Raw genomic sequence first — 24,554 nt, 5'->3', positions numbered from 1 at the left:
ATTAAATTTGGAATGGCTTTTGACAGGGGGTTATCTTTTTTTTAATGCTATCTTCACAGACGGAAATTATCTAAGATCTTTAAAATGAACGGACTAAGCTTTCTTCTATTTTCTTTTTTTTCATTACTCTCTGTAACCTATGGTCTAAAACTCTCATCTGCCATTACTCTGGATGTTTTTCTAACTCATTTAAGAATTGGACTTTCTCTTCAACTTGAAATACAAAAAAGACATTTTCTTTTTAAAAAGGAAAAAAAATTGCGACATTGTGGCTAACACTGCGGAAGTTAGGCTTTGTGTATTGGAAACAAAACACCTTTACTTTTTTTCATAGATTATCTCGGCTGGTACCTCAAGGTCTTATTGCTTGTTTACAGAGAGCGATAAGAAGAAACAGATGTTCCTTTGAGGTATTTCTAACCAGAGAGAGGTGATTAAAAGCTACTAAATTAGAATAACAGTGTTTACATAGTTGAAAACAATGGCACTATCACAGCAGGAGAAAGAGGTTTTAAGTCTGCAAAATATATTTTCAGAAATACAGAAACTATCAAATACATGTGAGACGATTGAGAAGAAGTTGGATGATTTAGTCCACTTAACAGCAAAATATGACGGGGAAGTTGAAGATGTTCATCAAATGGAGAAAGTGGCAATTAAAATTCAAAAAAATGAAGAGGAAAATGAATATAAAGAAACTAAAACTGCTGATATTTATGGTGATGGATTCGTCTCTGAAAATGGAAAGAGTGGAATATTGAAAGAGGAATTTAATGGAGGGAAAACTTACTCCAGATGGCAAGATACAGAAGAAGAAGAAATAAAAGAATTTATGGACCTAAAGAGAGAATTTTTTTCAGCAATAGTTTTGATAACACCACTGCCAATTATAGATAAGATGATTGAGGGAACAGAAGAAGGGCATTGAAATTACAAGAGACACTGTATAAGCAAAGAGCTGTTAAGTGGAGTCCATACAAAGTTGATTAAAGAGAAGATAAGAGGACTGATACCACAAACAGCAGAAGATATGAGATTGCCTCGTTACTGGAAAGATACAGGTTAATAGATGGAAGAATATAACTTAAAACTAGCTAAACTTAGTGAAATTTAGGGATAATATATATAGTTAAACAAATAATTGATAATGATAATAATGTATACTATGTGTAGTGTTATGATAAGTAATAATTGGATATGAATATTGAATGGTACCCATGAAAGGAAGATTAGAAATCCTTTTGGATTATATATAAAGGTTAATAAAAAAAACTAAGTTAGATACAATTAAGTCTTGATTATTAGGGGGGAAATGTTATGATGCAGGATATAGTTAAATAAAGGAGAGATAATGATAACAACATATATACAGGTATGGGTACAACAAAAGGAAACTGGAGGTAAATTATAAATAGTGATTTGGAAAGGAGGATTCGAAAACTTTGTTATTAAATATTATGGATGCTTAGCTAGAATAGGATATAAGGATTCAGTGTTATTGGAGGATTTTAGAAATAGTAAATGAAATGCCAGTATGTGGTTATGTATTAAATCTTGGTATATTTTATGATGAAGGACGTTTAAACAATTATAGTCAAATGAAAGTGGAGGTATGATGATGGTAACATGTATAAATATCTGAGTTAAAATACTTGAGTTAATAAGAATTATGCTTGATGACTGTGGAAGAGATGCACGAAAGCCTTTGGTAACCAACTGATACACTTTCTACAGTATGCAAAAAAGGAAGATTTTATGTGTTGTGTTTGTTTTGAAAATAAAAAAAGAAAGAGGGTTAAAAAGAAATACATTCAGTGAAATATACTTAGTTTTAAAATATTTGAACATATTCTCAAAAAGCAATTGTGTATTTTATAGAGTTCTAGACATAAGATAAAGTACATATCCCATTACACAGTTAAGTACAGTCATGAATAAATGAATAGCTTAGCCAAAAGGCAGTGCCCAAAATACAATAGAAATAAGCAGCCTCTGTGTCCACATAATTGGTACCAAATTGAAAACAAACAAGAATAATAGCTAATATAGCAATCTTGAAATATAAATATCTAGTTCTTCATGGGAATTATAAGGATAATGATTCCTACAGGAATGTGCTTCATTATCTTGTCTTTTCAATTACATGTGGTAGAATACTGCGCAATTACTAAACATGTGAATAATATATATTATTCTAAACAGATACATTTGCATGAAATGAGAAATGTGTAATTTGAACCCTTTACAAACACATTTTGTTCTGGAAGTTATGCCAAACTATTCTGTAAAGTGTTGAAATTCACCAGAAACAAAATCCAGAATCTTTTTTTATTGTTCAGGATTTGAGCAAAAATAAAACCTGCTTGGATTCTGTAATGATTTATTAGGAAAGTAAGACAGGTGTGTGTTGCTCCAACTTTACCTGCTTTATTTCAGCCATCATTTCAAATGTCTCAGTATGGTATATCTACTGGCCTACTGGCCCCACAAACCTGCCCTCACTTTTCCTCCCTTTCTGCCCCCAAGCCCCTTGATTTTTTGTTCTAACTTATCAATCATTGTCCATTCCACTGATACGTTAGCTGAACTTTTTTTGTACAAGAGATTTATTGATCTTTTAGAAGATAGGTATATGACTTTAGTTCTTCCTGTCATCTGAACTGGAAAGGGCTATGGGGCCGAGTAAATATTAAGATATTCTGTGTTACTTTACTGATGATAGCTGCAGAGAAAGGGAATAAGACTGCAGTCATGATGTTGAAGAATGAGATCAATCCTTTTGCTTTACATACATATCGCCTTACCCCCATTGTTGCCCTGATTAAGTCAGCCATCAGTACCTAAACTGCTTCAAATTTATATGTGATTGCAAGAAGGCTCTACTGCATCATTGTCATTAGAACTGCTGATCTAATTGATTTGGGCAGCTAGCAAGACCATTTTGAAGTGTATACTTACTAAACTTGCAGCATATTTATCTATATAATGGTCTCAAATATAGGAAGCAGTCCTGCATGTTGTGTCCCGGGATTGGCTCCTGCGTCCGTGCAGGCTCGAGGGGATCGTTAAACAAGCTGATTGGTTAACTATCTGACAGCTCAGCTATAAAAGGGCTGTCAGAGGGAGAGCCGTTAAGTTCGTTACTTTGTATCTTGAGCAGAATAAACCGTTACTGTTAACTCGGCTCCTCAGTTACTGTTTCAGTAAAAGAGAAACATAAAACTGGCGACGAAGGTGTTTAAGAACCCATATAAATACCAGTGAGCATAAAAAAAGCCAAATGGCAACTGCAAACGTTTTTGCTGAATACAGACCTGACAAGGAATCGTGGGAGGCATTCCTAGAGAGATTTGAATGCTTTATTCAAGCCAACAATTTAACTGGTCTGTCTCCTGAAAGAAAGAGAGGTGTCTTTCTGAATTGCTGTGGACCAGACATGTTCGCAACAGCCAGGGCACTGGCAGCTCCAACTCCTGTACACACAATTGCCTGGGATTCACTGCTGGCTAAACTGAAAGCTCATTACGGTCCTACACCTTCCCGTTTTGCTCGCAGACATCTATTTCGCAAGCGTGTGCAAGCGGAAGGTGAGTCTATAAGTAAATACATTGCTTCCTTGAGAGCCGCAGCAATTCACTGCGAGTTTATTGATTTAGACGAAGCATTGTTAGAGCAATTTATATACGGACTTAATGACTTGCGTTTACAACGCCGCCTCCTTGCAAGGGCTGAATTGTCCCTTAAAATAGCAGTTGATGAGGCAAGAGCAACTGAAATGGCTGAAAAATCCACAACAGAGTTTCAGCGCTACCACTTGGCTGCCAGCATTGCTTCATCAGCAGCTTCAATCCACAACCAGAGTCGCAATTTTAAAAATGAAGTCAATGCAGACATTGATATTAGTCGCCTTAAAATCGCAAACAACAGAGGAGACAACCCCAGAGGGAATTGGGGTGGGTGTCTAAGCTGCGGAGGCAAGCACCTGAGATCCCAGTGCAGATTCAAAGCTGCAGTGTGCCGGCGCTGTGGAAAGAAGGGACACCTGGCTACTGTCTGTCGGGCGTGGTTACCTGCAAATAAGGAAGCCACTCCACAAATTTCAAATCGCCCAAACTCTGGACGACCAACCGTTCGTCAGACAAACAGCTGTCCTTCCGTCATTAATGAAGACAATTCTGCAGAATGGACTATCGATTCAGCATCCACTGAAGGTAACAGCTCAGAAAAAATCCATATAACCATTGAACTGGAGGGCAAGCCCTGCATCATGGAGCTGGATACCGGATCAGCGAAATCTATAATCTCTTGGAACACCCTACGCTCTCTAATACCATCAATACGCCAAGACCAGTTGACATCTCCCCGCTGCCGTTTGAGGGACTATCAGGGAAATATCATCCCTGTCATCGGCTGCGGAAAATTCCATGTGCACTATGGCCACTTTAAGGGCCAATTAGCCCTCATCGTAGTTGCCAAACCTTTAGCCTCACTATTGGGCATGGACTGGTTTCGAGCAATAGGTCTTTCAATCTCGGGAGTTAATCACACTGCCCAAGGGGATGAAATGGACGGGTTACTAAGGGAATTTGCAGATGTATTTTCCCCGTCCTTAGGTAAATACAAGGGGACACCTATATCCCTAAACCTTGACCCACAGGTGGCACCCATTCGGCTTAAAGCCCGCCGCGTTCCATTAGCTTTAAAACATAAAGTGGATGCGGAAATTGATAAACTACTGGAACAAGGGGTGATTGAGCCAGTAGATCACGCAAAATGGGAAACTCCCATAGTGATTCCCTTGAAGGCAGATGGCTCTGTAAGAATATGCGCTGACTATAAGGCAACATTAAATAGAGCCTTACAGGCACACCCTTACCCTGTCCCAGTGGTACAACATGTGTTGCACTCACTGGGTCAGGGCAAGATATTCGCAAAGCTGGATTTGGCACAAGCTTACCAACAATTACCCGTGGATGCTGATACTGCACTAGCACAAACAATCGTAACACACCGCGGGGCATTCAAGTGCAACAGGCTTCAATTTGGGGTATGCGTTGCTCCCGGTTTATTCCAAAGCATTATGGAGCGCGTACTCCATGGAATACCCGGGGTTATTCCATACTTTGATGATGTTGTGATTGCGGCTAAAAATCGGTCACAACTAGCTATCACACTCAGACAAGTGTTTGGGCGGTTCAGAGAATCTGGCCTCAGGTTAAAGAAAGAAAAATGCAAAATAGGAGTGCCAGCTGTAGAGTTTTTAGGATATCTGATTGACAGTCAGGGAATCCACCCCACACCAGCAAAGGTGGAGGCAATTAATGCAGCCCCAACACCAACAAATAGGGCAGAATTACAAGCCTTTTTAGGACTCTTGAATTTTTATTCAAGCTTCATACCTTATAAGGCTTCGGTGGCAGAACCTCTGCACCGTTTGTTAGACACTTCTGCAAATTGGAGTTGGACGAACCGCGAGGAGAAAGCTTTTGTGGAAGTTAAGAAGTTGCTAACATCAGCACCAATACTAGCCCAATACAATGAAAAATTGCCATTAATTCTGGCATGTGACGCCTCCCCGTTTGGAGTTGGTGCTGTATTAAGCCACATACTTCCAAATGGACTAGAGGTTCCTATAGCGTTCTATTCACGAACACTGTCAAAAGCAGAACGAAACTATAGTCAGTTAGATAAAGAGGCATTGGCAGCCGTGGCAGGGGTTAAAAGATTCCATCATTATCTGTATGGACGGCCCTTTCGATTGGTAACAGATCATAAACCTTTGTTAGGAATTTTAGCTGGGGATCGTCCTACTCCTCACATTATATCACCACGAATGTCACGATGGGCAGAGTTTATGGCAGCTTACAATTATAAATTACAACATAGACCTGGTAAGCAAATGGGAAATGCAGATGGTCTGAGTCGCTGTCCAATGCACACTTTAGTGTCTGACCCTGCTCCAGTACACAGCGTGTGCCTGCTAGATGAATTTAGACTACCTCTATCAGCAAAGGATATCGCATATCATTCTCGAAAAGACTCCATTATAATGCAAATAATGGATTGGGTACATCGTGGGTGGCCAACGGACCCAGTGGGGTTAGAATTCCTACCATTTTACCGTCGTAGAGAAGAATTATCTGTGCTACAAGGGTGTCTGTTGTGGGGCTCTAGAGTTGTAATTCCAAAAACTTTGAGACAGATTGTACTGGACAGACTACATGAAGGGCACCCAGGAATAGTTAGAATGAAGGGGCTGAGCAGAAGTTATGTATGGTGGCCATCCATTGATAATAACATCACGGAGTGGGTACAGAAATGCCAACCATGTCAAAAGGTCCGGCCAGCCCCTGCGGCCGCACCAGTAAGAGAATGGGACAAACCATCTGCGCCCTGGAGTAGAATACACGTAGATTTTCTAGGGCCATGGTTAGGACAAACTATCTTCATAGTGGTTGATGCCCTGTCAAAATGGGTAGAGTTATTCCTGATGCGCAGCACAACTGCAGAAGCAACTATAGCAGTTTTAAACAAATTATTCACAACACATGGGTTGCCTGATACATTGGTATCAGACAATGGGCCACAATTCACAGCAGCTAGTTTCCAAATTTACCTAACATCATTGGGAATAAGGCACGCTCAAATAGCACCATATCATCCTGCTGGGAATGGATTAGCGGAACGCGCCGTTCGCTCAGCTAAAGAGGCATTAAGCCGAATGGGGAATCTTCCATGGCCAGAGAAAATAGCTTCATACTTATTAACCCAACACACCACACCAAACCCCATAACAGGGAAAAGCCCTGCTGAGATTTTAATGGGACGGAAATTATGCACCACATTAGATAGGCTTCACCCAACATACTCACCTAGGAATTCAGTACAGGATGACCCTCCTAGAGTATTCAACAGGGGGGAGGGGGTGTTTGCACAAAATTTTACGGGGGAACCTAAGTGGGTGCCGGGTTGGATATCTGAGATAACAGGGCCTTGCTCTTACAGAGTCCAGCTATGTGATGGTCGGGAATGGAGAAGACATATTAACCAATTACGCAGACGAATAACGGGGTCCGCAGCTGACACAATACAAGACACAGTTACCAGGGGAGTTCAAGTTCCGTTACCAGTTGATGAGTTACGTGTTAGAGAAGAACCCGAGTTGCATGGACAAGTATCTGTATTGTTAGCACCACCGGCACGGGGGCTGGAGAGAGGCAATGTTCTGTGCCCTGGGGCTCCTGAGGCTGGCTTGCGCAGATCTCAGAGAATACGGAGGAGACCAACATATTTGCAGGACTATGCATGTGCAGTCCGGGGGGAAGGAGTGTTGTGTCCCGGGATTGGCTCCTGCGTCCGTGCAGGCTCGAGGGGATCGTTAAACAAGCTGATTGGTTAACTATCTGACAGCTCAGCTATAAAAGGGCTGTCAGAGGGAGAGCCGTTAAGTTCGTTACTTTGTATCTTGAGCAGAATAAACCGTTACTGTTAACTCGGCTCCTCAGTTACTGTTTCAGTAAAAGAGAAACATAAAACTGTAATTTTCACCCAGGAATTATATCTTCATTGGACATTTATATTCATCTTTCTATTTCAAATTGGGGTAAGAATCTGCATATTCAATTTTTATCTCTTTTGTTTTCTTTTTGGCCTTCATGTCCCTAGAAATGAAGCAGATTGAAGCTTATTCAGCACTGTAGATTTGTTTGAAAATGTACCATGAACCAAAACCAATTTACATGTTTTAATTATCTACTTTGGAACTGTTTCAGCTAACATGCCTTGTGATATTTGACAGGTATCCATCTCAGTTTTCTTAATTCGAAGAGAAGATAGTAGGAACCATAGAGTCCATATACTGAGTTTATGCTATTGAGAATTAAACTATAATTAAATCTATTTTATTTTTTGGGTAGAATTTATAAATTTGCACATACAGCAAATAGATCAACATTGTTAAAACATGGTCACATCTCTATTCACATTTTGATAGTTAAATATTTTATACATATGTATCTGTGAGTGATTATATATGTAAGTATACATCAACAACTGAACAACTCATACAACTGTTATTGCAAGAGATATGATATTTGCCTTTATTTCTACTTACAGCACATGCACAATTTGAGTTTGTAGTACAATGCAAAATGATAAATATAAGTCAGTGTTTAATTTAATGCATTTATGATTATGTACAGGACAGCCCAGATTTGAGACCCGAGCTCCTGGCAATGGGGTGAGCTCCTATCTTCCCCACAGGTCTTGCCAACCTAGTAGTTCGAAAGCATGCAAATAGATAAATAGGTATCACTTCAGTGGGAAGGTAACAGAGCTCTGTGAGTTCATGCTAACTGAATGGCTTTGAAATGGAGATGAACACTGGCCCCTTGTAGTCAGCAATGAGTAGTGGAGTAAAATTTGCAGGGACTCCTTTACTTTTTTACCTATGATTATGTACAGGAAACATAAACTGAAGAGACATGATTTACCGTTCAATCAAGAAGCTTAGTTGTTTAATTTTAGCCATGCAGAATATCCAACTCATAAGGTGAATCTTTATAGTTGGTCAGTGGAGGATTGATTTCATATCAACCTATCTCTGCAATCTGCATTTTCAAAACAGGAAAAATTAGAAAAAGCAAATGAACATGACCCCAGCGCTCTCTCTTCAAACTGACTCTCTCAAGAATTTCATTTACACTTTTATCTTTTATGACTGGAAAAGTTAATGCACAATTGAAATCAGAGAACTGGGTTGTCAAGCAGCTTCAGATGCATTCAATTTACAGTTCTCTTGTGCAGCCATCTGTGGCTATTTTTTTCTCCAGTGTAGTTCCTTTAAACAATATAGCAATATATGACAGAAATATATGACAGAAAAAAGTGATATGTGACCCAAGCTGAAATATCCCAGTTGTCATTGGCTTCACATCAGAACAGGTGAAGGGAAAGATGAAACTAGCTTACCCAGAAATACCACTTCAGAGAGTTGTTTTGAAATAATAAATGTACATTTTGTAGATCCAACTATTAGGCTCGGTCAACTTGACCATCTGTTCTTGGTAGTTGGGGTTATAGATTACTTTAATGATCTAAGAAAAAGGAAAGCACATAGGAGAACAATCAGTACATCTATAAATAAAATAAAAATAAAGTCATGGTAAATCCTTTCTTAATGTTGGTCTTCTGAGGTAGACCAAATTAGAAAACCAAAGTTATGGATGCTATAATATTTTATTAAATGGTGTTATAGAATCTTACAAGTCTGTGCCTCCCTTGTCTCCTTTTATTTTCAAGTGAACTCGAGATGGTCAAGTCTGAATGCTTTTTCCAGTTATATTACTGAATTGGACATCATTTTTATGTCTGCCATTCTTGATTGTGACTCTTCCTACATTTCCTCAAAAATGTTTAAATTGCTGTTCTAGAGTGTAATAACCAAATCTTAAAAGCCTATCAGAGTTATTCACTGACCATCTTATACAAAAAGGCTCTAGGTAAAGTTATTTTGTGGGAATTTTTTTCCTTGCATCTTCTCCTTTCCCAGAACTGAGTAATCTCTTGTTTTGTCTCCTGCTTATTTTCTTCAAGATTATCTATTTGTTCCTTTACCCTTTTAAATTTTGGATGGTATGCAATCTAAATGTATTGTAGATAAACTATGATACAAAATGTATTTCTTCATTCCATTTCCTGCTTGTAAGCCATGGCAGTTGACTGTTTTGGGAAACAAAACCCTGAACTAATTTTATTTTTCATACAGTATCATGGTCTTCAGGGAAGGGAAACAATGTGGTTGAACATAGTTTCCCCTAGTGTGATATAGTGACAGCAGTGTTTTCAGGCATCATTTAAAGATTTCATGTTAAGTTGGAGGCTGCAAAATATGATTTTATTTAAAAATTAACTACTCTCATGTAGTTCCATGAGCAAACATGCTGATATTTTAAATTGATAATTTTTCTACCATTTTTCTGGGACCACATTAGAATACAGGAATGGACGAGAAATCTAGTTTCAATCCCATGGTGATACCAATATCAAAGGGATTCTAAAGGACTTGAGGGATATGATTTTATAGTTTTTCACAAAGATGATACTTTTGATTGGTCATGGTGTAAAAGCAGTGGGGACTTGATATTTATCCAAAGAAAACTCCACATCTAGAAGATCAGTTCTTTCAACACTCTATGAAGGAAATCATGGAATGAACAGGAATCAAATGGGAAATGCTTCAGAACTGATTGAATAGTTTCGGGGGGGGGGGGAAATCTGAGTAAGTGTAGATAAAAATTGGAGCTTATTGGTGTCTATGAAATGTGAACAAAGGAATAAAATTAAGACCCCCTGAACTTTTTACTTGTTAAACAATATATTAAATATATTAAACAATATTTCAGAGAGTTGATTTCTTTGATTAACTATGAGTTTTCTTGCTTCTATGAAAAACATAGAGCAAGCAGAAACACATAAAAGCATATGCTTCTAAAGATATCATTTTGGCTTTGGATTTTGCAAGTGGAAAGGCAGGATGAAGGAAAATGTAGAATAAATTGTGGGAAATGATGTAATTTTGATAAATGGAGAACAAACAAATAAAATCAAACAGGTTTTTTGGGGGGAGGCAGGGGGAAGTAACCAGGGATGGGATTCAGTCAGTTCGGACCAATTCAGTTGAATTGGATCTAATTTTACATCTGGTTTACTGAACCGGCAGTTGGAAGGACTGGCTGGCTCTGGCCTCCTCTGCCTGGAGTCTCTACATGGCCCATTCATCATGCCAGGTAAGTGCAGTGTCCGCGTGGAGGCTCTGGGAGGCAAAAAATGGGCCTTCCAGAAGTCTGGAAACAGGCCTGTTTCTGGCCTCCAGAGCCTGGGAGGATTTTTCTTGCCCTCTTGGAGCCTCGAGTAAAGCCTCTGGAGCCTGGGGAGGGCAAAAAATGGGCCTCCTTGAAGTTTTGGAAGTTGGGAAACCTCTGGCCTGTTTCTGGCCTCCAGAGTGCCTCCAGAGGCTGGCGGTGGCCGTTTTCGCCCTCCCGGAGGCTCAAAGAAAGTCTCCAGAGCCTTGGGAATGTGAAAAATACCCTCACCATGGTGCAGGAGGCTGAATAGGCCTTGCCCCTCATGGCCACGCCCACCCAGCAACCGGGCAGAGAACCGGTTGCTAAAATATTTCAATCCTAGCCCTGGAAGTAACTGTGTTTGGATCAAATTTATTTATTTAAGTAAAACCCTTGCAAGTCCCAAAATAAAAACTAGCACCTCAATGGGGATTATATTACATTAATGTATTGTGGAGACAAATGGACAAATAGTAAAGATTCAATAGCTATTAGCATTTAACCCTTGTAATTTGATAAAACTTTCAAAGACAAATCTGTCCTACTCTATCTCTTTTGACCACAACTTCTGAAATGTACAAAACAGGAGCCATTGGATAAGTTTAAAAAAAACTTAAAACTGAAACTTTGCATAATGTAAAAATAATATAAATAAAAATATAAAAACTCTAAAAAAAATTCAACTGGCAGCCTTGACTAAATGCACTTAGAGCACTAGCACTTAGATTTACAAGTGCTTAACAGGACTCTCTGAGTGGTTACAAATGTCAGCATATTGTTCCAACAATCTGGGTCCTCATATTACCAACCTTGGAAGGATGAAAGGCTGAGTTAACCTTGAGCCACTGAGGATTGAACACCTGGCTGTGGGCAGTTAGCCTGAAATACTTAATTCAAACCACAGCACCACACAGCTCTTAAATTTAATGCTTTAATGATAAAGTCCAATTTAATAGAACTATTTTTTTAAAAAAATTAAACAAAGTTAAAGTAATCCATTAATCAACATTTTAAAAAAATATATACCTACCAACTATTGGTTTAAAATTTATTCCTGTGTGATAAAAAAAAATACATTGTTTTTTTGTTCTTTAAAAATAATATAATGACTTAAGTTTACTGGAAGCTTCAGACATCTATTTAATGAATTATTTTTCCCCAAGTAGTGACAAATACTGCTGAAAGCCAACATGTACATAACTTTGGTGGTTCTGAAAATTATGCTATTTCTTTTTTATTACTTATGCAAATTTATATTGATTTACTCAATAATTTTTGTTAAGTGACCAAGGTTCTAATTCATTTCACTACTATGTACAGTAGTAGAACTCATTTCTGAGTAAATATTCACATAACAGGGATAAATTACTTATATGACTAAGTAATGTGTATTTATTATATATCATTTTGAAAATTATATAAAAGTGACAGTTAGCAAGAGTTAAATAAATGACAAGAGAAAACAATCTTCTCAAAAATAGTGAAGCAAACAAAGTTATAACCAGTAACCAACATGGCTTGTCAAAAACAGATTATGCCAAGCAAATATTATTTCATTCTTTGAGAAAGTGACTAAATTAGTGGATTAGTGAAATGCAGTGGACATAGTATACTTAGATTTCAGTAAATATTTGATAAAGATCACAACTTACTTCTTGGCAAGCTAGAAAAATGTGGGATAGACAGCACCATCACCAGAGGGTTTGTAACTGACTAACATATTGTTAATCAATGCGTAGTCCTCAATGGAATTACATCAACACTGAGGGAAATAAACAGTGAGATATCCCAAGGTTCTGTTTTAAGCCCAGTGACCTTTAATATCTTCATAAAGAGGCTTTACTTGAAGAAATAGAAGGGAAATTCATCAAATTTGCAGATGACACTAAGCTGTAAGGAATAGCCAACAATCCTGAAGATAAACTCAAGCTCCGAAAAAATATTGAAAGACTTGAATATTGGGCCCTATCTGAATAAAATTCAACATAGATCAAAGTAAAATGTTACACTTAGGCAAGAAAAAAGTGTATAGGTACAGATTAGGTCAGTGATGACGAACCTTTTCGACACCAAGTGCCGAAAATGGAGTGCACATGCATTAAAGAGGAGCTGCCCAGGGGACATAATTATTAACTGAATTAAAACCAGAGGAGAAGGAAAGTCTCTTCTTCAACAACATTTTGAGCATGTTTTCCAATATATATGGGAAGTGATAGTATACTGCATTAGTGAGGCCCTTGGAATATTGTGTCCAGTTCTGATCACTATGATACAAAACAGATGTTGAGATCTAACAAGATTGCAGAGAAGAACAGCAAAGATAATAAGTCTGGAGTCTAAATTGTGTAATGAATGGCTAAGGGAATTAGATATCTCTAGTCTGACAAAGGTAAGGACTAGAGGTGATATGGCCCCATTGAAGGGAAGAAAGAATTGATTTAATCTCCAAAGGACAGGGTAGGTAGGAGAAGAAACAATGGGCAGAAACTAGTCAGAGGGATATTCAACCTGGAAATAAGGAGGAATTTCCTGATGGTTAGAACAGTTAGTGGGATTCAACCGGAAGTTCTCCACCTAAACAGACATGGGGATGTGAGCTCTCAAGAGCTTCACATGAATCCTGTCTGACAAACCTATTCCAAGATTCTTTTTGGATCAGAACCCCCCTGTAAGGGGGGAGTGAAGAAGGGGCAGCATCTCATCAGACCCAGGTTGAGGCAATAGGTCCCTTGCAGGTCGGAGATTTGCCCTCTGAATTGGAGTAGGGGCGGCAGCATGGCAACATGGCTGCACTAGAAGCTGGCTTCCAGCCAAAGCAACTGAACAGGAGCATGCAGAAGACGAGATGAAAGACCGGTCAGAAGATTCATTTAACCCACAGTCATAAATCAAAACTTGGAAAAGGCAAGAAATCTTGAGAGTACAAATATTAATAGACAGATCTGGATTTTGGCAAAAGGAAAGAAAAAAAGGGAAATTGGAGAGTCGAAACACTACCCCCCCAAAAAAAAGTTATTTGTTTGAAACAATTCAGACAGAAAGGGAAAAAGCAGAGAAGTGACAAACCACTCAAATACAAACTCTAAATTTGGTTTTGGATTTGAAATAGAAACCAAACATTCCAAGGGATTTACTTCGTCTGAACTTCTTCCAACTAATATATCTTAAGCAACTCCAATTAATGAGAGATGAAATGCAGCAAGGGAGAAAAATCAAGAAAAAAGCACTGATAAACTCACTGATAATTGATAACCTAATCTTGACTGTGCGGGAAGTTTTAATTAACCAACTGCCATAAATCAGAATTTGGAAAAGCAGGAGGTGAAGAGAAACATATCCAAGTCTGGCTGTTTGTTCCAATTAATAATTTTTGAGCAGCTATAACTAACCGGAGCGGGAAGGTAGCAAAGGAAAAAATAATAACAAAATCAAGAACTGGGAAACTACGAAGTTCTTCTTCTTCTTCTTCTTCTTCTTCTTCTTCTTCTTCTTCTTCTTCTTCTTCTTCTTCTTCTTCTTCTTCTTCTTCTTCTTCTTCTTCTTCTTCTTTGCAAAAGATCAACATAGCTCCAGCTTCTCTTCCATTTTTATATTAATTTAATTAGCTAAATTTAAGGTGGACCAGAACCACAAAATAAGATCTGTATAAGTAACTGTAATTTTGGAAATGGACATTAAGGAAGAACAAAAGACCAAGATGGTTCCCAACACTCTTCCCTACAGCAGCTGAACTAGATAAATTTAAGGTGGACCAGAACTCTGAAAGAAGAATTGTATAACTAACTGTACCTTTGGAACTGGACATCATGGAAAGCTGGGAATTTGAAGAACTACGTGAAATTATAAAAATTATGCATACATCATTAAAATCAAGTCTAAATAGAATTCTGAATTCAGAGAAGCAAGTATTTAAAGAAGAAGGAAAGGAAGAAAGGGGGAGAAAAAATGAAGGGGTAGAAACGGTGGGAAATAAAAAGCAGACAAAAAACTCCATTGGACTTGGCAGTGGTATAGGGACAAATGTAAAGGGTGTGTGTGTCCCAACAAAAGGGAATAAAAAGCAGACAAAAGAGGTTTCAGAGTTTGACAGTGGCATAAGGAAAATTGAAGTAGGAGGTTATGTCCCAACAAAGAGAAATATAAAAGATCCTTTTGACGGTGGAGTGTGGAAAATTGAAGAGAGTGGACATGTCAAAACAAAGAAAAGGGAAAAGTCAGAAACAGAGAAGTGGGACAAAAGACTTACTAGGAAAAAATCAGACAACTAGAAATTGTTATATGGGAAAATATAAAGCTAAGATAAGGGGTTTATTCCTAATGACAATAAAATGGAGTTGCTAACTGATTGAATATGATAATGGAAAGATAATTAAATAAAGTTTAAAATATATGGAATATGGACAAATATGAAACTGATATGGGGAGATTGTAAAGCAGAGGTTTGTCATTCACTTTTTACATGATAATTAAACTGAGTTGCTAATTGATTGAATATGACAATAGAAGGACAATTAAGTATGGGTTAAAATATATGAAACATGGACATATATAGAACCTTTAAGATGATGAACGAAGTAATATGTGTACCGCTTGTTATTCTATATAGTAGATTAAGGGAATTGTAATGAACATTGAACAGTAAGGATTGCCATTTATAAACAATTAAGGGTAATCTAATCCAAGATATGGAAAAAGGGAGAGGGAACATGAAATATACTTAAAATGGGAAACTACTGAGATTTAAAGGAAGAATCACAAAGTGAGGGCGTGTAAGGATGTATAATTATATGAATATAATGATGAAAATAACTGGGAATTGTAATCAGGTCTACATCTCGGCCAAAAATAGGTTGGGGTGGGTGGGTTTAAAAGCACAATGACTATATATGTATACTTTTTTGTTCTCTTTTTTTAAGAAAAGGAGGAAGATATATGTCAAAATTAAATATGTATATTGAAAAGGAATTATAAACACTATCAACATAAAATGGAGCTTGCTCAGAAGCTGAAATACACCAAGTAAATTAGATGAAGAGTGTGAAATAGAGGAGAGAGGTAAGGGAAGAAGAGAGGAATAGGAGAGAGGGTGGGGGGAAGAGGAGGAGAGAAAGGAGAAGTGGAAAGGGGAGAGAGGAGATGGAGAGAGGAAGGGAAAATAGAGAAGAGAAGGATGACAGAGGAAAGAAAGGAGGTAGGGAGGGGGAGGAGAGAGAGAGAGAGAAGAAAGTGATGGACAAGGTACAAATATGGTGTATGGAGAGCAGAAGAGCCAATAATTGTTTTGGGGAGTTGGTGAATTGATGTAAACATTTAATAATACAATATAATGTTGGCTATGTAATAGTATACATGTGATTATATGTTATGAAAACGGAAAATAAAAACCTTTTTTTTTAAAAAAGAAGAGTTAGTGAAACAGCTTGCCTCCAGGAATTATGAATCACTGGAGGTTTTCAAGAAAAGTTTGACAACTATTTGTCTGGGAGAGTATAAAGACTCCTGTTTTAGGAAAGGGTTGAACTTGAAGACCTCCAAGGTCCCTTCCTGCCCTATGATTCTGTGATTCAAAGAAATAAAAAATACATACATATTTATCTTTTTCCCCTATATAATTCAATTTGAATATGAAATATAAAGATACATATAAAAGTCTGTGACCAGATTTGAAAGCTATATGGGAAAATATTCCTTTGATATCTACTTATAAGAGATGCATCTCTTATAAGAAATAATTATGGTAATAATAATTATGGTAATAAGAAATAATTATGGTAATTAATAAGTAAATATATAGATGATTATTTTGCCTTTTCCTTGTTTTTGCTTTTGATTTGATGGATCAGTAATGTTGAATTCAGGAGCCACTTAATAATTAATAATATTAAAGTAATGGATGAGAATGCACAGAACATTTTGACCACCTTGTAGAAAATAGATATGTTCCATAAGTTAGCCCATTTGAAGTATTTTGATTAGAAAATTGTTGCTCTGTGATGCACTATTTCACTTAGTTGATGAGAGTTTTAGTCCTTTATAGAATGAAATTGAATGAAAATAATGGTTTATGTAATCTTTTTGCAGAGTCATTGCTCCAAGCATTTTCTGAATTTGGTGGTGATGTAGACTTTCATTTTTTTTCTGTTGTGGCCACTGCCATCTCAAAGGAGAAGGTCTGTAATCCAGTGATATAGCATATGCTGTGCTCTCAGATTCAGTGGCCAGCATTTACCATATTTTTCAGAGTATAAGATGCACCAGAGTATAAGACGCACCAAGGTTTTGAAGAGGCAAATTTTAAAAGAAGTAGGTAGGTAGATAGAGGGATAGAGAGGGAGAGAAATAGAGAGAAAAACAGTGGGTAGGTAGGGAGAGAGAATAGTTAGGTAGGTAAGTAGATAGGTAGATAAAGGGAGAGAGAGAAAGAGAAAGAGAGAGAGAAATATAGTAGGTAGGTAGAGAGAGAGTGTGTGTAGGTAGGTAAATAGAGGGATAGAGACAGAGAAATAGAAAGAGATAGAGAGAGAGAGAAATACAGTAGGTAGGTAGGGAGAGAGAGAGAGTAGGTAGGTAGATGTTTCCAGGTATATCCATGTGCTGGAGAAGGAAATCACTGACAATCTGTAGCACCTAAGACTTTGTTTCTGCTGGCATAGCACTTGATCAATGTAATTCTCATCAATCAGTTTCCAAAAGGAAAAAAAAAACGTTTTTGCACTCTGCAAACCTCTAAAAAAACGGCCTCTTTTTTTCAAAAAAAAAAAAAAAAAGAGGAATGAATAACCTTGGGGGGCTTGCAGAGTGCTCCTGAGGGGTGGGCCCCCAAAAAACGAGCAAAAACCGGCCCATTTTTTCTTGAAGAAAATACATACATAGCTTTATGGAGGCTTATAAAGTGCTGCTGGGGGCTGGGGGGACAAAAATGGCCCACTTTTTGCTCATTTCTGCCCTCTCCAGCCCCCAGGAACTTTCTGAAAGCCTCCATAAGGGTATGCACGGCCATTTTCGTGAAGGGGCTTCAGGAGAAAAAAATGCTGTCTTCGATCTATAAGATGCACCCAGATTTTCAGCCTCTTTTTTTGAGGAAAAAAGGTGTGTCTTATACTCTGAAAAATACGATACATTTGAAAGAATTTGTGGATCTGGAAAACCTGTGACTCCTGCCCATTGGAAAACCTAATGACTGAACAAATGTTGAGAATAACAAGCAATGCTTAAATATCAAAATAATGAAATAAAATTAGCAGGATTTTAGATAAAATTACAGTGGCATGGTGATGTATATAAGTGCCAATATTATAATATAACTTTTTTGTTCCTTCTCTTTTTTGTCTTTTCTTTACAGCTTATGGCCAATGCTATCCTTTTTGTCAGTGTAAACTTATATGGGGTCTTTGTGAGGATATTAACAGAGAGGGCACAAAGAAAGGCCTTCCTTCAGGCCAGGAACTGCATAGAGGACAGGCTGAAGCTGGAGGATGAAAATGAAAAACAGGTCAGTTAAAATATGGGTTTGTTTTTTTATCTTGTTCAACATCACAGTTGAAGAAGAGTCTGATCTTTATAGAAACTTAGCCATAAAGTTATAACTTTATTCTTACAGTAACTTGTCTTGCTTTTTATTTGTTTTCAACAATAAAAACACAACAGGCATTATAATAATAATAATAATAATAATAATAATAATAATAATAAATATTTATTTCTTAGCCGCACCCTCTCCCGAAGGACTCGGGGCGGCGTACAATGAAACATATGAAATAAATATGTGGACAAAACAAACATATAACAGAGACATATGCCGAGACATACACAAGGAGGAGGTCGGCTGACAAATAAAACAATTAAAATACAGTATTTAAAAACCCCTAGATAATTAAATATAATTAAAATACCCAATAAAAACCCGTCAGGAGCGATATGGTTAAATCAAAGTTAAGCCAGGCCAGCTGCTTGGAATAGGTGGGTCTTAAGCTTAATACGAAAGGAGCGGAGGTCAGAGGTATTCCTAATATCCGGAGGGAGGTCATTCCACAGGGCTGGGCCCGCCACAGAGAAGGCTCTACTCCTAGGCGCCGCCCCCCGATACTGTCTAGTGGACGGCACCTGGAGGAGGCCCTCTCTGTGCGAGCGAATTGGTCGCAGGGATGTATGGGGCAGAATACGATCCCGCAAGTAACTAGGTCCTGAGCCATGGAGCGCTTTAAAGATTATTATCAAAACCTTGAAACGCACCCGATAGACCACAGGAAGCCAGTGCAGCTCGCACAGGAACGGTGTCACATGGGAGTACCTAGTACTCCCCATAATTACCCGCGCGGCTGCGTTCTGGACCAACTGTAGCCTCCGGGTGCATTTCAAGGGAAGCCCCATGTAGAGAGCGTTACAGTAGTCCAAGCGGGACGTCACCAGCGCATGAGTGACTGTGCGTAAGGCGTCCCGGTCCAGTAGGGGGCGCAATTGGCACACCAGGCAAACCTGGTGGAACGCCCCCCTTGCCACGGCTGTCACATGGTCATCCATGGACAGCCGGGCATCCAGGAGGATGCCCAAATTGCGCGCCCGCTCCACGGGGGCAAGTTGAATGCCCCCAATGGCCAATGATGGAATTAATTGGCTGAACCGGGGGGCTGGTACCCACAGCCACTCCGTCTTGGAGGGGTTGAGCTTGAGTCGGTTGTCATCCATCCAGATCCGTACGGCTTCCACACACCGGGACATCACTTCGATGGCCTCGTTGGGGTGGTTCGGGGTGGAAAAGTACAGCTGAGTATCATCAGCGTACAGATGGTATCCCACCCCGAAACCACGGATGATCTCACCCAGCGGCTTCATATATGTGTTGAAGAGGAGTGGAGAGAGGACCGACCCCTGTGGCACCCCACAAGTAAGGGGGCGTAGGGTCGACCTCTCTTCTCCTGCCAACACACGCTGCGTCCGGTCAGAAAGGTAGGAGCCGAACCACCGCAAAACGGTGCCCCGGACCCCCAACCCCTCCAGCCGGCGCAGCAGGATACCATGGTCGATGGTATCAAACGCCGCCAAGAGGTCTAATAGGACCAGGATAGAGGAACAACCTCTGTCTCTGGCCCTCCAGAGATCATCCACCAACGCGACCAAGGCCGTCTCCGTGCTGTGACCGGGGCGGAAGCCGGACTGGCGCGGGTCTAGATAATCATTTTCCTCCAGATGTCGTGGAAACTGGTAGGCCACCACACTCTCTACAACCTTCGCCAAAAAGGGAAGGTTGGAGACGGGACGATAATTGGCCAGCTCCAAAGGGTCCAGGGAAGGCTTCTTGAGCAAGGGTCTCACCACCGCCTCTGTTTTTTATATTTAATTTAATCTCTCTCTATATAAAAGCCAAATACTACTCACTCATCACAAAATCTCCAGAACCATAAAGCCTACAAATTTGAAATTTGGCATGTATGTTGCTCTTGGCTTCTAAGTGCTTGCTAAGAAAGTATTTTCCAAAATGTCCATCAGATCATTAGTATTTCTTATATAGTAATTAACATGCTTCGGTGCTTAGGGGTTCTATCACCCTCCCCACCTGAAAAGAACTCTGTTCTAACTGCCAGTTGCCTCACATTCTGTTACCTCAGTTCAAACTGGCAGACGTTGTACTCCTTCACTCAGGAGTGATCTGGGGCTTCTTACAATACTAAATGTTGGTACCTCACCAAAATGTCTAACCCTTCCACCTATAGAACTGCTTTCAGACTCAAGGTGGCTGGAGCGATATTCCCTTATGTGTTTTAATCACTGACCACCACTGAGCCAATAGATTGAACTGGAGTGAATTGGATTTCTCCTGCATTGCCCAATCACATAGTTTCATCGCAAAGCACGGGTATCCTGCTAGTTTTAGATAAAGTGAAAAGCCCACAGAATTGTTATTAATAAGGCAACACTTTTATACATAATATAGTTATTTTAATTTGCAAAGTAAATTTCATAATCACGTCTTATCTAAGAAGTATTAATATGAATAGAAGAAATAATTCAATAAACAAAACAATTTACACTGTTGGGCTAAAACCTATTTTTAAATTTACAGAGTTTTCCATAATAAAACACTAAACAGATATTATGCATAAGATGTTTTGCACTAGTCTTAAAGCAATTCAGTTGCATCAAGATAATTGAAGTAAAATTATAAAGGAGGCAGCATAAGAATGGAATTAAAGCTTGGCTATGGAGTTCACATCATATTTTATATAAAATATACCATAACTCCACCAAATTGTATTTATTACAGTGTTGGGTTTCTTACTATTTTTATATTGGTGTTTCATCTGGAACAGCATACAAGCTAATAAATAAATGTTTGACCATAAGCATATACTCTTTATTGTTTCATTACAGCAATTATTTAACAAAGGACATTTACAAACCATTCTTAATTGGAAAGAAGTAGCCAGTGGTAGATACTTACCATTCTACAACTAACTAAAGTATGAAGAAACCATTCTGAAAGGATTTTCTTCTTTCTGACCCCCCCCCCCCAATTCTTATAAATAAAAATGAGATAAATGTTTTCCCAAAGAGTACAATTGAGGAATTCAATCATGTATCTATTAGAATCAAAGCTATTTCTGACTCACTTCTTTCCTGCCCTTGGAATGTTGTATTAAAAATCTATCTTAAGCTTTTCTTGAGCTGAAAGGGCCATCTTAGCAGACATTCAAACACAGGTCAAAACTGAATGTGATCAGATGTAAAACTAAGATTCTTGATATCATTTGTTATGGCAAATTTTGGAGTTTTATTCTGAAAGCTAAAAATGAATTGAAAATGGGGCAATTTTTTATGATGGAGAGTTGCATTTTGATATCCAGGCAATCTTGGACCTTACTTGTAGTTACCATAAAAAGAAGGAACTTTGAAATCCTTTGAAAGGCTGAAAGGCTTTTTGAATGCCTTTTTTGTTGTTTTGCTATAGATCAAACTGTTTGCTGCTGTCTGAAACATTTAAGCACCATTGCTATAGGTCAGTGATGGCAAAAGCTTTTTGGCTCGCATGCCAAAAGTGGGGGGAGTACAGGGGGTAGTGCGCGGGCGTGTCACACCCATATGCAATGTGCCCAACCCCAGTGTGGATGCGCGCATGACCAGTACGCCCCTCCCCATTTTTAGCATGCTTTTTTTGTCCTCCCCAGGCTTCAGAGGCTTTATAGGAGCCTGGGGAGGGCAAAAATAGCCTCCCCTGTCCTTCAGCTTTCCTGAAGCCTCCAGAGCACATAAATTGGCCCTATGGGCAAACCGGAAGTTCAGGAATGTACTTCTGATTTGTCCATAGGGGCGGTTTTAGCCCCCAGAGCCTTCAGGGGACTCCTGGAGGCTTCCCTGAAGGCTCTGGAGGGCAAAAAATGACCCCATGAGCAAACCGGAAGTCATGAAAAAAGCCCCTGTGGACAAACCAGAAGTGATGCCTCGCGTGCCCTGACAAATGGCTCCACGTGCCACCTGTGGCACACGTGCCATAGGTTCACCATCCCGGCTTTAGGTGGTTAAACAACATTATTGCAGCTACAAATTCAGTCCTGATTAGATTAATAAGAACCAAGATAATTTCATCTGCCTGACTCTCTATGGCTGAATCACTTTTTTTCCAACAGTTTTTTTCTACCTGCCTTTTAGCTCAGCTACAAGCTTTATTCCAAATCACAAGCAATGACACCAAGCAGATATTGTAGATGTATAGGATATTGCTGAAAACAGTCTTAATGTGGTGTATCATCTATGTCCCAGGGATAAGATTTACTTTATATATAGTTCAGCACAATTAGGGCACAATTAATTTGTCAGTTTTCATAGCTTTTCCCTAGTAGAATCGTCTCAAGATGGTGGTGTGGATGGCAGCCTCAGTGAAATGCTCTCTTGTAGTTTTGATGTTTTTTATTATTTTCTGTGACTCTAAGAATTTCATATTCTAGAATCGAATTTTTGAATATCAAAGAATGGTCTTTACATAACAAACAGCTTTCTGGGACTATTCCTTCCTTCTTTTCAAATGTGGTGGAAATTCTAACTGAGGGAAGGACAGTTATCTCTTCTGGCCCAGCAGAAACGAAGAAGCAGAAAAAGAAACAAAAGGAGGAGGAAGAGAGGCAAAAGGGGAGGGATATTGTTAGATCTGGGCAACGAGAGACAGACTGCGGACACGACGTGACTTAACAGCTCTTTATTAGTAATAGTAGTGATCCAGCTTACTCTGTGGTCGGAGGGTTCCCCTTTTATAGGGATGAGGCACGCCCATTGACCAATCAGAGGAATACCTGTTTCCCGCTGTAGGAGCGGACCTGAGGGAAGACTTATCCCGATATATGCTAATATCTAACACCCCTCCCCTCCTAGATGGGACGTTGCGGTAGGTGACATAGTCCTTTAGGTAGGTGGGTGTTTGTCTTGCTCGGGAGGAACGTCGGAGTTCAGGTTGTGTTGAAGTACTTGCAGGATTGGTTTCCTGTTGGGTTGAAGTAGTTGCAGGATCGGGTGCTTTTTCTGTTTCTGGAGGTCTTGCGTTTTCGATGCTCTTTTCCCTGGTATCTTGTTCGGCTGCGATGACGGGGGTTTGCTCAGCGGCTGTGATGACGGGGGGTTGCTCAGCTGCGTGCGTGATGTCCTGTCCCCCGCTTAGCTCGCCGGTGTCGTCGTTTCCTGGGATGAAGTTTCCCTGCGGTTGTCTTTCTGTGGACAGGAAACTTTCGCCCTCATCCCTTAAGTTGGAGTGTGCTAGGCGACCTCGAAGCTGATCGATGTGCCTTCTCCAATTCCGCCCATCTTCAAGCTCTAACAAATACGATCGAGGGCCCATGATGCCAATGACCCTTGCCGGTATCCACAATGTCCCCCCTGTGTAATTTTGGGCATAAACAGTGTCTCCTTCTCTAAAAGATCTGACCTTACTTGTAGAGTCTGGGGGAGCCGAGGTAGAATAATTCGGGTGGAGCCTGTCCAGGTGAGATCGTAGGCGGCGACCCATTAGTAGTTCAGCGGGGCTTCTACCCGTCGTTGCGCTCGGGGTAATGTGTTGAATGAGGAGGTAATGGTCAATGCGTGTTTGCCAATCCCCCGGGCCCATCCTGGCGAGGGCCTCTTTCGCGAACCGCACCATTCTTTCTGCCTGACCATTGGACGCTGGATGGAATGGCGCGATGAGGGCGTGTCTGATTCCCAACCCTGCTAAAAATGTTTCGAACTGCATGGCCGTGAATTGGGGCCCGTTGTCCGATACTAACAGATCTGGTAGACCATGGGTGGCGAAAAGCCGCCTAAGAACCTTTATAACTGCCTCTGCCGTGGTTGATGTCATTAGGACTACATCCAACCATTTAGAATAAGCATCTACAACTATGAGGAAGGTTTGACCCTGGAATGGCCCTGCAAAATCAATATGAATGCGTGACCAGGGTGCCTTGGGTTTCTCCCATTCTGTGGCGGGCGCTTCCGGGGGTGCTGGTCTCGACTCCTGGCATGGATCGCAAGTGGCCACCCACTCCTCTATTTCTTTGTCCATATTGGGCCACCACACATAACTTCTCGCTAACGCTTTCATTCTCACGATCCCCGGATGCCCCATATGTAAAGCATTCAATACCTTTTTTCGTAGCGCAAAAGGAATAACAACTCGATCCCCCCACAACAAACATCCCTGTAACACGGAGAGTTCGTCCCGTTTAGACCAAAACATTTTGAATTCCGGGC

The 24,554-nt window shown here is 39.7% G+C and overlaps 1 protein-coding gene across 1 annotated transcript in view; it reads left to right on the top strand.

Moving 5' to 3' along the window:
• The window catches only part of ADCY1 (adenylate cyclase 1), a 216,805-nt gene that overhangs the window by 35,533 nt on the left and 156,718 nt on the right, over window positions 1-24,554 (top strand). The window contains exon 2 of the mRNA XM_081932154.1: window positions 18,187-18,336. Coding sequence (XP_081788280.1) covers window positions 18,187-18,336 — 150 coding nt within the window. The remainder of the gene's footprint in view (window positions 1-18,186; window positions 18,337-24,554) is intronic.

The sequence above is a fragment of the Natrix helvetica genome (genome assembly GCF_964273705.1).
Source record: "Natrix helvetica genome assembly, chromosome: Z".
Taxonomy (NCBI): domain Eukaryota; kingdom Metazoa; phylum Chordata; class Lepidosauria; order Squamata; family Natricidae; genus Natrix; species Natrix helvetica.
The sequence above is the reverse complement of the archived record's forward strand: the minus strand, read 5'-3'. Positions and strand labels throughout refer to the sequence as shown.